This window comes from Telopea speciosissima, chromosome 3 (assembly GCF_018873765.1).
Source record: "Telopea speciosissima isolate NSW1024214 ecotype Mountain lineage chromosome 3, Tspe_v1, whole genome shotgun sequence".
NCBI classification, from domain to species: Eukaryota; Viridiplantae; Streptophyta; class Magnoliopsida; order Proteales; family Proteaceae; genus Telopea; species Telopea speciosissima.
In genome coordinates, this window is record NC_057918.1 from 11,325,811 (window position 1) to 11,339,548 (window position 13,738).

At 39.2% G+C, this 13,738-nt stretch overlaps 2 protein-coding genes across 2 annotated transcripts; both read left to right on the top strand.

The window, feature by feature from the left end:
* Positions 1-5,903: 5,903 nt before the first annotated feature.
* On the top strand, positions 5,904-6,580 carry LOC122654843. Its single transcript, XM_043849114.1, has 3 exons — positions 5,904-6,102; positions 6,233-6,319; positions 6,407-6,580. The coding sequence occupies exons 1-3, from the start codon at positions 5,914-5,916 to the stop codon at positions 6,578-6,580; spliced, it is 450 nt and encodes a 149-aa protein (XP_043705049.1). The 5' UTR covers positions 5,904-5,913.
* A 2,572-nt stretch (positions 6,581-9,152) lies between these two features.
* Positions 9,153-9,735, top strand: LOC122654844. The gene is made up of 2 exons (XM_043849115.1): positions 9,153-9,503; positions 9,621-9,735. The coding sequence occupies exons 1-2, from the start codon at positions 9,217-9,219 to the stop codon at positions 9,733-9,735; spliced, it is 402 nt and encodes a 133-aa protein (XP_043705050.1). The 5' UTR covers positions 9,153-9,216.
* Positions 9,736-13,738: the final 4,003 nt, after the last annotated feature.

The following is a 13,738-nucleotide window of genomic DNA, read 5'->3' on the forward strand; positions in this document are numbered from 1 at the left end:
CCCACTGGGTTGGCCTCGTCGACCCGTACGAGTTCGGCTCAGTACCCGGTTGACCTGAATGTGTCCGACGACCTCGGCCAAGCGGTAAGGTTCGTCGAAGGTCGGGTTGGCCCGGTCTTCCGCCGAGCTTGGTTCGGCCATGTGGCAGTTTCTGATTAGTGGGGTGTTTTATGCCTTATCAATTGTCAAGTAAAATAAGTTTATCTTGTTATCCATATATGGCCCTAGATATATATGTGTTGTATGGTTGTTTTATTAGAATTCAAATTTTGACTCATAAGTTTAATTCCAAAAGCATCATACTATACCACACCAATGGGAAACCAACGTTATAATAAGAAGTAAAAAAACAATAGCTTCGTGACAGTACTAATTTACTAATTGTCGATCCAACCACTCATACAATAGACCCTAGATTGTAAAGTAGTGAGTCCCAGTGTATTGAGCAGGGGGACGGATCATTGAGTCACGTATAACATCGTGACAATAGATGTAAATTTGCTTTAACAAAGGCCTCTCTATGCTGCAATTAAGAGTGTTTAAAGGGACATTTGTGAAAGAAAAGGACACATGTTGTGGAGTCACGTATAGTATCATGACAACACATGTCCTTTTGCTTTTACAAAGGCCTCTGAATGCTGCTGTTATGTTTATGAGTGTTTAAAGGGACATTTGTGGAAGAAAAATGACACATGTTGTCAGGAAACTTTACGTAGAGAGTTGTTAGTCTCTACGTATGGGGAGTTGATCCAAACTCCGGATAGTTGTATGCTGTGATACCGTAGCACTAATAGGAAAATTATCCTCTTCAATTCCATAAAGTGTGACAGTGCGGCAATGCTAGGTGGAGATGTCGACACCTGGCAATTGCTGCATCCAATGGTCCGATCTCATTGATATGGACCGTTGGATGCAGAGCTGTCAGGTGTCAACATCTCCACCTAGCACTACCGCACTGCCACACTTTAGGAATTGGAGAGGATAATAATGCAGCACTAATACTCATCTTACAATAATACCAGTTAATTGGAGGACAAAGGGATGGTTATGGTATGGGTCGAAACGAGGCCTAATTTTGCTTCCTTAATAATGATTAGGATTTTCAAACCCAAAAAAAAAAATTTGATTAGGATTTGGTTGAATACTGTAACGGCCCAAGTATGGCAACAAGCCGAGGAAGACCTGGCCCAACATCATTCCAACCCATATAGTTTAGGTTTCACATTTGGCCCATCAAAAGACTCCACTCCAGTTCAAACGAGCCCAAGATGGCAAAATGGAAGTTTTAGTCTGGCAGTGTGGATGAGGCCCAAACCCTTACGCCATTTCTACCACGTGGCATTCCACTGCACAAATCCAAACAGTTCTATGCGTAAAGGACATGCATCAAATTTGGGCCTGATTGCACCATGTAGCCCATCTTGTATTACACATATTCTCTCCTACTTTCAATGGTTCAGAATGAATTGTTTACAATTTGTATTTTTTCTTAACTTTTCTTCGCTTTGATGTATGGGCTTAGTTGAATTAGACACAAATTTGACAAATAAGTAGGAATGCTTGAGACCAACTCTATAAAACTTACGACGGATAGATTGGTGCAATTTTTTGTCGGACTTTTACCAACTCACCCATAAAACATATAGCATATAGAGGTTAAAAAGAGCCTGCAGAAGTCTAGAAACTACGAAATAAACTTAGTATGTATTACCATTGGAAAATCAATGGTGCCGGTAAAATAGTGAGATAGACCATCAAATTTGACTAGTCATTTGATAAAAGATTTTTTAATAGACAGTCCCACAAAATCATTAGTTCAATTGATTTAAAATTAAGTAGTGAGTATGATCACCAAGCAGTAACACACTGGTCGTGAAATATGCTTAATCATTAGTTCAATTGATTTAAAATTAAGCAGTGAGTATGATCACCAAGCAGTAACACACTGGTCGTGAAATATGCTTAAGCATAACTTGATCCTACAGGACTCAAAAATTTGTATGAACTTGAAATGCTTTAGCTGGGCTTGAAAGACAAGTTCTCATGATATTTGAATTAAGTGTTGTGTTAAAACGGGATAGTTGGTAGAAATCAAAACTGAAACATTTATTAAACAATTTTGGTTTCTTAATTTATAAATGGTTTCAATTTTGGTCCCCGTTTGTTATGGGTTTGAGGGAATAGATTCATAAATGGTCCTTAAACTGTTTCAGCCTCGGTTTTATAGCTCTAGAACTCACAAGACAAAGATAGAAGGAAGAAATAATTGATTAATAAATGATTTGGGGAGGGGATAAGATATCAGCCAAGAGACTCGAACTCGAGACCTCTTGGTGAACATGGATATGAAGCGTACCACGGCTCACCAACTGAGCTAAGCAGTTGTTGGTAACATGTGATTCATTTAAGGAACACCATTATTACCATTACCATGTGGTGCAGTTTGGACCATTCCAATTTTAAGCACGTTGATTGGTTGCCGAAATTTTAGTTGCTAGATTGATGGTTGTTTGGTAAATACGTCCAAAACCCATTTGCTCTTCTTCTTTTCTTTTTGTGTTTTGTCGACGGTTGGTGTCACTCTCTATGGTCCAGAACTCAAGTGGGAAGTGGGAACCCTTCGAGTTCCGAGTTGCACAGTTCCACTACTCAGTCCCTCACTCAGTTTGGGTTATGGTCTTTGGAGAAACAAAACAAAATCCATAAATAGCCAAGAGGGAAGGGCACCCATGTAATGTGCCATGTCAGTTTACTATAAAACACGATTTTAACACGTGGCATATCAGTTGTATACTAAGACATAACATGATTCAAAGAATAGAGATATGACACGTGGCATACCTAGTGTATGTAAACAACAGACATGACTTCAGAAGACAGGGCAGTACGAAGTCAAGTGGGTGAGTAAGGTATCTTCTGGTAGGACGTCAAAGAGAAGCCCTAATAATAATAAAATGACACTTGGACTTAACTTATGACCAACACGTGTCTGAACAGAGGCTATGTACATTGAACTTCCTCAACGGCTCAACCTAAGAGAACTATAACTACTAATTCTGGTCCTTCCATCCAATCCAAAATGTTTAAAATAGTAAAGTTGGGGTATATTTTAGGTGGGCTTTAGATGGATATGCCCGTCCACTAAGAAAAGGCCCACATTATTTTACGGGGTATAGGACTAATGGGCCCACCCTTGATGGGCCCAATTCTGGACCTTCCCCTCCCGTATATATATGTGGTGAACTTAAAACCCCAACCCTCCTTCCCTCCTCATCTTCCACACCTAACCTTAAAAGTTGCAGAAGATCGAGCCCAAGAAAGAAAAGCACATACACGTACTATGTCTAGCAGAAGAAGATCAAGAGCAGCTTCAGGATTCACCGAAGAAGAAGAAGACGAGATCAACAAGCTTATCCTCAAACTACAAGGCACAACTAGCAGGGTATGCTAGCTAAATATATATATCTTGTTCTTCATTGCTACAAACAAAGAGGCCCAGAGGGTTCTTAGCTTAAATTTGATCTATTTAATGTTCTAATTAAACATTTGGTTTTTGGTAATTGGATTTAGGCATCAGGGTCGAAGATTCTGAAGGAAACATGCAACTACATAAAGCAGCTTCACAGGGAGGTGAGGGACCTCAGTGAGAGACTATCTGTGTTGATGGCTTCTATGGACATTAACAGTGCTGAAGCAGAACTTCTGATAAGTTTACTTATGCAATGAAGCAGAACTTCTGACAAGTCCAGAACTCTCTCTCTCTCTCCCAAATATTCTTTTTCGAATTTCCTGCTTGTAAATGTTGTGTTGCTGTTCTTTTCTTCTTAGATTGAGAAGAGATGATGTGATTGATCGAGAGAGAGAGAGTTGTTGATGCCTCTGTTTGTCTCACACTACCAATGTTTCTGTCATGTAGTGTATTGTGTAAGTCATTTTCCAAGAAAAGGTTACATTTGGGTCCCTATGCTGGCACCGGTACTATATAATTGAAAATTTCCAGAATATATATATATATATATATATATATATATATATATAAGAAATAGATAGCAATAATCAATTCAACTACCAAAGGAGAAACTTGTCGCAGGGTGGAGGAGGAGTATTAGATTTTGTGCTCATCCGACTGAAAATCTATGTTGGATCTGGAAAATCATCATCTTAACAACCATTATGAAACCATGGCCCAACAGCTCCTGTGGGGATGATCTATATAATCTATCTTACTAATCCACCCAAGTCGGCCACTAACTTTGGCCACCTCTGGGAGGGTTAGTGATGACCCACAGATTGAGACCCATTGGAAAATTTTCTTGATTGGATCAAAATATAAGCTAGACTTGCTCTAACTTCCCCCTCCACCCCCACCCCCCAAAAAAAAAAAAATTTAATTAATGGGAGAGGGTATTTGAGCAAGTGGTGGAGGGTACACTAACACTCACTCAGGAAATAAAAGGAAGGGAAGTGAAATCAAATAAAGACAAAAAAAAATTTTAATTATTACATCTCATGATTGCTAACTAACTCTAAATATTCCAAACTATGACTATTAAATTTTAGGGATAGTTGGAAGGTAACATACACTCTCTCTCTCTCTCTCTCTCTCTCTCTCTCCAACAATAGAGGGAACTGTCTTTCTACGATTCCTTAATACCCATCCGAGCATAATGTCCCATTCACCGTAGCTTGAGGAAAAACTCAGTCCTAAACAAAATTCGAAACTCTTCTTTTTGTTAAGAAATCTTTAAATAATACCTCTAAACAGCAAAAGATATTTCTTTTTGTTAAGAAATCTTAAAAAAACCATTGCGTTAATTTTGTAATAATGCCTCTAAACAACAAAAGACATTTAGAATTTTTTTGTAACACTAGAAGCATAACTAACATACATAAATTTAGTATGTAATACATAGTAGAAATTTAGCCCTTATCTACTAGATAAGAGTATCGAATAAAAAAAGTAAAAAATTACAAAGTAAGAACTAAAAGTCGGTATGCCATTGAGATAACATACTTTTAGAAGAAGGATGGCCAGGGAGATGGAAACACACCAAGGAAGAGGAAAGGAAACCTTTACTTACAAATCAGAGTTGAAAAACTAGGTTTTCACTCATACAAGTCACCTAATAAGTAAAAAAACACATGAAACCTAGTCAAGAGTCATGAAGATTCGCCCAAGTTTGAGTTGGTCCGAGTTTTCTATTTTCATTGACTTGGTGTTTTTGCCCAATTATATGAAATGCACCGAGTATGATTTTTCTTATTGAGTCATATACTATTCATAGACCATAAATTTGGATTCGGCTCCTGTCCTGCCATGGCGGGAGCTGGATCGTCCAGCACCCCCCCCAGATCTTGCCACGTGGACAGGAGACAATCGAACGGTTTTTGCTTCTCTTTGCCTTACTTTAACCCATTTGTAATATTCGTCCTCTCTCACCCTGTTTAACCCGACCCGTTTAGTTTTGGAATTTTAGAAACCTAAACGAAGTAAAACCCCTTTCGTCTCCCACTTTTCGTTCTTCCCTCTCTATTTCCTCCGTCCAACCTCGCGACGAACCCTAGCCAGCGGCGACACCTCATCTCTCTGCGACTAACGGCGGCGAGCGACGAACGGCAACGACTGACCTCGCGACGTGGAGAAGGGTTCATCCAATCACCGTCAGTCCCGAGAGAGAGAGAGGTGGAGGTGGTGGTGGTGGGGAGGGGGGGAGTTTTCCTCCAGCCGTGGAGAAGGGTTCACATCCAATCACCGTCAGTCCCACGGTCAAGGAAGTCCTTCACCGTGGGTGAAGGGAAACTGAGTTCTATAAATCCTCTCGTTTCAATGGCAGGGTGAGATAGAGTGAGCGAGAGAACAGGAGGAAGTTCCTTCACCCTGGTGTAGTAGTGTTTCATTCCTTGGTGTTCACCATGGCAGCTTGGGTTAGCGGAGAGAGCAGGAGTAAGCGAGTAAGTGTGCTGCTATTCCTCATATCCTTTTACTTGATGGCTCTGATCCCCTTCTCATGTTCTGCTGCTGGGATGCCCAATTCCCGTCAAAAGCTCGAAATTCAGAACCACTTGAAACGCCTCAACAAGCCCGCCGTTGAAAGCATTAAGGTTCTCTCGCGATTTTTCATTTTATGTTCATTAATGAGTGGAAAATCCAATCTTTTCGGCTTATGAGTGCTGAGGATTATTAGATTTTTCTTGTACATTTCAATTCTGTGTTTCAATTCGGTGGTGACAGAGCCCAGATGGAGATATCATTGATTGCGTCCATACTTCTAATCAACCTGCATTCGACCATCCTTCTCTCAAAAACCATACAATTCAGGTTCTTCCCTGTTTCTGCTCTCCTCAACTTCTGGTCTTGGTTGCTATACTTGATATTTATTTATTTATTTTTTCCTGGGTTTTTCAGACGAGACCTAGTTTTCATCCAGAAGGGCTTTTCGACAAAAACAAAACCACTACCAAGTCCGAACAAAGTTCAAACTTCATTACTCAGTTGTGGCACTTGAGTGGAAGATGCCCTGAAGGAACCATACCCATCAGAAGAACAACCAAAGATGATATTCTAAGAGCAGAGAGATGAAGTGTCGCCGCTGGCTAGGGTTCGTCGCTAGGTTGGACGGAGAAAATTGGGAGGGAAGAACGAAAAGTGGGAGACGAAAGGGGTTTTACTTCGTTTAGGTTTCTAAAATTCCAAAACTAAACGGGTCGGGTTAAACAGGGTGAGAGAGGACGAATATTACAAATGGGTTAAAAGTAAGGCAAGGAGAAGCAAAAACCGTTCGATTGTCTCCTGTCCACGTGGCAAGATCTGTGGGAGGTGCTGGACGATCCAGCTCCCGCCACAGCAGGACAGGAGTCGAATCCCATAAATTTGGCCTGCAACTAAACAAAATCTTAGATTTTTTGTTCAATGTCTTCAATATTAGCCTCATTTTTTTCTTCTCATCTATGAAGCAACCATAGCCTCAGTCCCTCTTCGTTCAAAGGAGAAGAGGGAGTTATTAAAAATAATAAGAAAAATAATGATTCACCTTGGCCAAGTTTGATTCACCCAGAGTCACCAAGTTATGAAAAGTGCAAGTCGAGAAAAAAATCTGATTTTTCCAACTAAACTACATGGCCCATTATGAATCGAAATTTTCCCTTTGTATTTTCTAAGTTGTAATGTTTAGTTTTGAATAGAATCCAAAGATTGGGACATTTATGTATGGAAAAAGTTTCTCTAAACCGCTATGGTACAATAGACTAGCACCTATGTGTCTTATCTCTTTCCTCCTCAATTGAAATGATCTCGCCCTCCAATATATGATATTGTTTTGCGGTACCTCATTGGTGCGCACCTCTATGTTGCTTGCTCAAAAAACGCTCTTCCTAAGGAGTATCTATAGTCCGACAACAAGCTTTTTCACATGGAAAGATTATATTGCAATTTCAACCGTATGGATAAAGTTTAAATCATAAATAATACATGGAAGTTGTTTTGGCAAAAAAAAAAAAACGATTCTAAATTGGTTTGGAAATTTAGAAAAAAGAAATTCATTAATTTTTTAGTCCCTTGATAGTTCACAAATAATTCGGAAAACAAACAATTCAGCCCACAAAATTTGGACTCCGAAATTTTGGAACCCCCAAGCCCCGCCCCCGCCCCCCCTCTCCCGGCAAAATAAAAAAGCACAAGCCCTTCCCCCTTAAATAAAAATCCCACCCATGTTGGTGGAGAAGCTACACAATTAGACAACGTTTGAGAGAGAGAGAGAGAGGCTACACAACCAAACAATGTTCGAGAGAGAGAAAATCTTGTTGTAACCAACGTGAAGAAAAAACATTATAACTTTACAATTTTACCTTTTAGTCTAACACTTTTGGGACAAAGAACGTTACCTGGTCGTGTGTGGCGCGCACATCCTGTTTCTAGACACAGGACCGTACGAAATGAATTTTGCCCCATGGAAAGCAAGAAATCCCCGAGTACGCAACGATCATTTCGCGCAATCTTGTGTCTGGGTGTAAGGGTAAGTCGTACATTGCATGCGACTAGATAGTGTTCTCTTTTCCAACACATTTTTTCCATTGAGGATAAATATTGTCATTTTGCATAAAAACTACACTAAATAACTTTCACCTTTTTTAAAACAATTTTTTACCTATACATTAAATGTTATATTAAATAATTTTTGGAAATAAAACTCAATTAAAGAAGGTTACAAATTCTTAGTTCACCATTTTGGTGACAATAAATTACACATATACAAATCAAGGGAGAAAAAATGCTAACTGGGCACATACGGTGCATTGTCGCTGCACCTAGGCATAAGGACGATTGAAATAAATGCCGCACCCCCATGGAAAGGAGGAATTTTTTGGGGGCAAGGTTGTCATTTTATGTACCCTTTGTCTAACGCAAGGGCAGCCCATAGCACACACCCAGTAGGCATTCTCTTTCCCATAAATCAAGCCAAACAATTATTTACTAGGATTTCTAACTTCATTTGTAGGCATTCTTTATTCCTTCTCTTAAGTTTTCAATGTGGGACAAGAACTCATTTTTGCTCTAAAAGAGAATAAAGGACTGAGAGTGCGTTTGGTAATGTTCAGAACAGTGTTCTGAATAGTTCTTTTGTTCAAAAAGAACAAAAAAACATAAAAAAGTGTTTGGCTTTGCGGTTCGTTTTTTCTTTCTTTTAGAAGGAACCGGAAGTCTTGAGCATTAAAAGAACGTTCTTTGCAGACCGTCTCAGAGATGGTCTGCAAAGAACAAAGAACAAGACGCGACGGACAAAAATCACAAAACACGGGATTTTTTGAGAGAAATCACTACTCGATCTCTCGCCCTGCTAGCACCAAATTGGGAGACGACGAAGGAAGGACTCGCTCTACAACCCTAGGTGAGATCTCTCACTCTCTCTCGCTCTCTCTCTCTCCCTCTCTATCTCTCGCATGCTCCGGTAACGTTCGCTCGCTGTTCCCTCTCTCTGTTTCTCTCTCTCCCTCTCTATCTCTCGCACTCTATGCACCTCTCTCTCGCTCATTCCTTTCTCTGTCTCTGTCTCTCCTTCTCATACTCTCTCTGTCATTTTTTGGCTCTTTTCCTCTCTCTGTCTCTCTTTCTCTGTATATATATGTGTATCGAAATGTTACAATATTTTTGGTTTCTGATAGAAGGGAAGCGAAGAGTGCCGGGGAAGGAGGAGAGTGGACAGTGGAGAAGTGGAGGTGATGAAGAGGAAAACCCTAAAGAGGAGCAGAAGGGAGAGGGATCGAATGGAGGGTGCTACTCTCGCAATGCATTTGCCGATGCCGTTGCTTCCACACAACCAAAACACTTCATCTTCATCCAACCTCTCTCGCTTCCATCTCCGAACTGTCACCGAATCTGAGCAACTCGAAGAAGTAAAGGAGCAGCAGCAGCATCACTCTTCGTTTCCCTTGGATGAAAACTTCGACTTCGACCTTAACATCGATGAGAATGAAAAAGACTTCATTCTCAGCCAGGATTTCTTTTGGTAATGCTACTTCCCATCCCTTGCTATCAATCAATCAATCATCGAGTTCTCCGTCTCTTTTTCTGCATCTAATCTGTAACCCTTTTTTGTTGTTTTCCTGTATTTGGTTGAACACAGCACCCCTGATTACATAACTCCAGATGGGCAACAAACCTCCAATATTTTGGACGATAACAAATTGATCCAATTTGTTTCCGATTTTGTCTCAAGAAGTGGATCAGTACCCCTTTAATCAGCACCCTACAACCGAAAAGGTATGGATCAGCATCCCTTTGTTTCCCATTTTGTCTCAGGTAATATTATATCTCAGATCTAAAACTCAAAACAGCACCAGATCTTTGTATGCAGTTTGGTTCCTTGCTTGAATGTGTTTCCTATTTTTTTTTTTTTTAATGAACTCATGGATTAGGGCCAATTGGACGGCATACCAATTTGTTTTCTGTTTTCACCATGTCAAGAAGATGGATAAATGACCTAAATTTTGTTAATTCCCACTTTCCTATTTAATTAGAAGGGAACAGTATCGACTATTGAGCCAGAGAAGTATGATCTGTGAATATATATGATAAGAGGCTTGATTTTCTGCAAATTAAGCGTTTGAAAAGATACATGAAGAACAATATTAAAAAAAAAAGCTTTGCTGTAATATTAGACTGTGAATCACCATATCTGAAATCCGTAGCTTCCATCTCCCCCATACCCATCTGTTAATTACCATGTAGAATTATCAGAAACTTGCTGCTGCATTTAAGGTGAACTGAAGGTTGTTTGATGCCCCATTTGCTTCATTGTGCATGGTGTAGTTTAAAATTTTAAATTTCATTTCACTGGCCATAATTTTTGGGTATTTTACACCATTCAATTCGAATCTTTTTGATCCTGTACAAATAAAGGTGTATGCATGTATGTGTATCTTCTCTTTACCAAAAAAAAATAAAAAATGAAGAAGAAATGTATGTGTATCTTCTTTTGATCAAGGCATGTATGTGTATTCATTTAGGTATATGTGAGCATGAATCATATTGTTTAAGCAGGGAGTCTACGATGGCTCCTTTGCCTTTGCAGTCACTGGACAGGTTCAGTGAGAATTGGAGCACCCAAGTCCTACAACAGGCCCCATACTGCTTGGCTCTCGGTTTCTCTCACTGTACCTATCCAGTGATGAGATTATGGACTTCTTTTTGCTGGTTCACCCAAGGAAACAGCTGTTAGCTAGTGGAGACACTTGATAAGTGATCAGGAAATTCGTGTGCACCATCCACAAGTATGGTAGCCTGTGGCCAAGAGAAGAGATGATTCAGTAACCCAGCTATGTTTTGAAAATGTCTGCCTAAATCTAATCCTGATACACCGGGAAGGGACTGGTAAGTGCTAACAGACTGGGTTGCTGTTCATGTTTTCATGTGGGGTCTGATAAATCCTTGTTTCAACCCATGTTTCAAGGCCTCACCTGATACCGCCTCATCTCACCCAAGCTCTAATGAAATAGGAAAGCTCATTATACCAAAGAAAAGCAGGAAAGGTGAAAAAACCCATGAATGCTTCTTTGATGCAGTTCACAACTTCATCATCTGAATCATCAAAGCATTTTAATCATTCAGGCACCCAAGTCCTACAACAGGCCCCATACTTCTTTCCCTAGTTGTACTTCATTTTGCTGGTTCTGACTCTCTCTTCTCTCTCTCTCTGAATTTTGTAACTTTAAGAAACATATGACATTGTCAGTAAAATTTTGGGTTTTTCCAAGTTTACTATTATGAGATCCCATAAGTTATTAATATCTATTGATCTTTCTCCAAGTGTGGTGATAGTGGTTGGTCTCTTTTCATATATTTAATTAGCTTTGTAAATTCCAAGGCATACCCCTGAGTAAGATGGTATGGGAAAGAAGTTCAGTGGAAGGAACAATTTATTTATTCTCTGATAGATATACTTTTTTAGTGAAAAATCATTTTCTATTTCCCTTCTCTGTCATTTTTCTGTGTGATGGGTTGCCAAAGCTGTTTCTTTCTATAAATAATTAAACATCATTTTTTCTACTATTGTAATGATATTTTTAATCTCTAACCATGTGAGAACACCTAGAAAAACTAGAAAAACTATTTTCTTTTTTGGTCAATCCAACCAGAGTTGAATCCAATACATCAGCTTTGATTTTTTGGCCCAACCCAAATCAAACTAGGCAGAGAATTCAAGTCTTTCCCTAGTTGTACTTCATTTTGCTGGTTCTTAATTAAGGCATTCCTGGACAGAAATAGCAGAACAGAACAGAATATTACATTTGGATTAAGTTGTAGATGTTGGGAAATTGAAATCTTCAAAAGAATGAGACGACTTCTATTTCTAGGCAAATCAGCTAAACCATCGAAGAAACTGGAATTCAAATGTATCCCAGAGAGACAAATGGGGTACAAAATACTGAAATTGATCATGAGATGTGATCTTCAGCCCAGAAGGACTTGATTGGATGATATTGATCTGGGTATGACAGGGGAGAATGATTCAAACTTGAACTTTTGATTTCTGATCTGGGTACCCTAGGGGGGACTATCATATGATTGCCCTTTAAATTATAAGTTGATTCAACTTTCATATCCATACCTTTTCTTCCTTTACTTTTTTCCACTCACATAGGAGAAAGGGGATTGGGGAAGACAAAGAAATTACTGAGAGAGGATGCAATGAATGGCAGGTAAGAGCAAGGCCCATCTATAATCTATATCTCTTTGGACCAATTTCAAAAGGTTCTGGCGTTGGCACCACCATTTTTCTGTTTGTAATAATTGCCTTTTCTTTGAAAAAAAAAATTTTTCTTTACTTCTCATGTCCAAAATAGCCGAGTGCTTCAGTTAGTTAAGATCATTCAGTCTATGGAATCTCTTGGCTTTCTAGAATCCAAAAGAATGGAGAATATAATTTGGTTTAATCTGTTGTGTTAAGTCATTGACAACTTGATGGGTCTTTAGCTCAAATTGGTAGAGCACTTGGAACATGAGTATGTTCTACGAGGATGGTGGTTCGAGTCTACCAAGGCCCTCTTTATTCAACTGTTTATAGTATAGTTAGTTATGCCATCCACACAAGAACCCAATTTTAATGGCATCTTTGAAATTTGACATCTTTTTATACTTACTTTGGTTATGTTAATGAGATATTTTAATTTTATGCTAAGGTTGGTAAGAGAAAAAGATTTTACAAGTCTTTTTTTGGTATAATTGACAAAAAAAATGGTATTATTGTAATTAATATCAAATAGGGAAGAACAGATTTACCAAACACCATTTTCATTCTGAACAACGTTCTTGAGAACGTTACCAAACGGTCATTTTCGGTCTCAAAACACCGTTCTAGATCAAGAACGCAAAAGAACGTTTCTAGTCAAGAACGGACGTTCTTTGTTCAGACCGTTACCAAACGCAGCCTAAGAAATACACTTATTTATAGTCCCACATTGGAAATTTAAGAAGAGAAAAAGAAAGCCTACAAACAATAGGGAGAGACGGTGGATATTTTAAAGCTGATATCAATCCCAAGAGGATGGCTTTGATGGCAAACACCAATACTTTACAATTAAGAAATCATGAGTTAAACCCTCTTTGGGCCTTACTCTCAATTTTTATTTTTATTTTTAAAAAGTTATTATTGGACTAACCCGGCAACTTTGAACTTGGTAAGGCCGGGCCTGGGCAGAAATATCTAAACCTAACTTAAGGTTAGGCTTGGGCTTAAGCTGAGGCTTGAGAACCCTGGGCTGGGCCTGGGTTTTCCAAAATGAAGAATCCGCTAAAAAGCAACATATCAGCTGTCCACGTTGTAGAATAATTTATGATGAAAGTCATGAAACAAGCACAACCAAAAGAAGAAAAAATATAAAAGAAAATCAGATCCCTCTGTCTGCTGTGCTATCCCTAAACTTTCTAGCTAGACTCAGTCACCACCCACTACTATCTGTACACGAACTTTCTGAATGATCCGTCCCACGACGACTCTCACCACTCGCCATTGAAGAAGAAGAAGAAAGGAAGATGGGAAGCAACTTTAACCCCAAAACAGGTTATCAACGCCTTCTCTCTCTCTCCTTTCGCCTTCGATCTCCATTTATCTGACCTAATCAAATAACAAAATTCCCACAATTTCAGATATAATCCACATGTTTCCCTCAAGATTTTGATAAATAGTGAGAAAAAGCGAGAGAGAGAGAGAGAGAGAGAGAGAGAACCGAACCTTTAACTTAG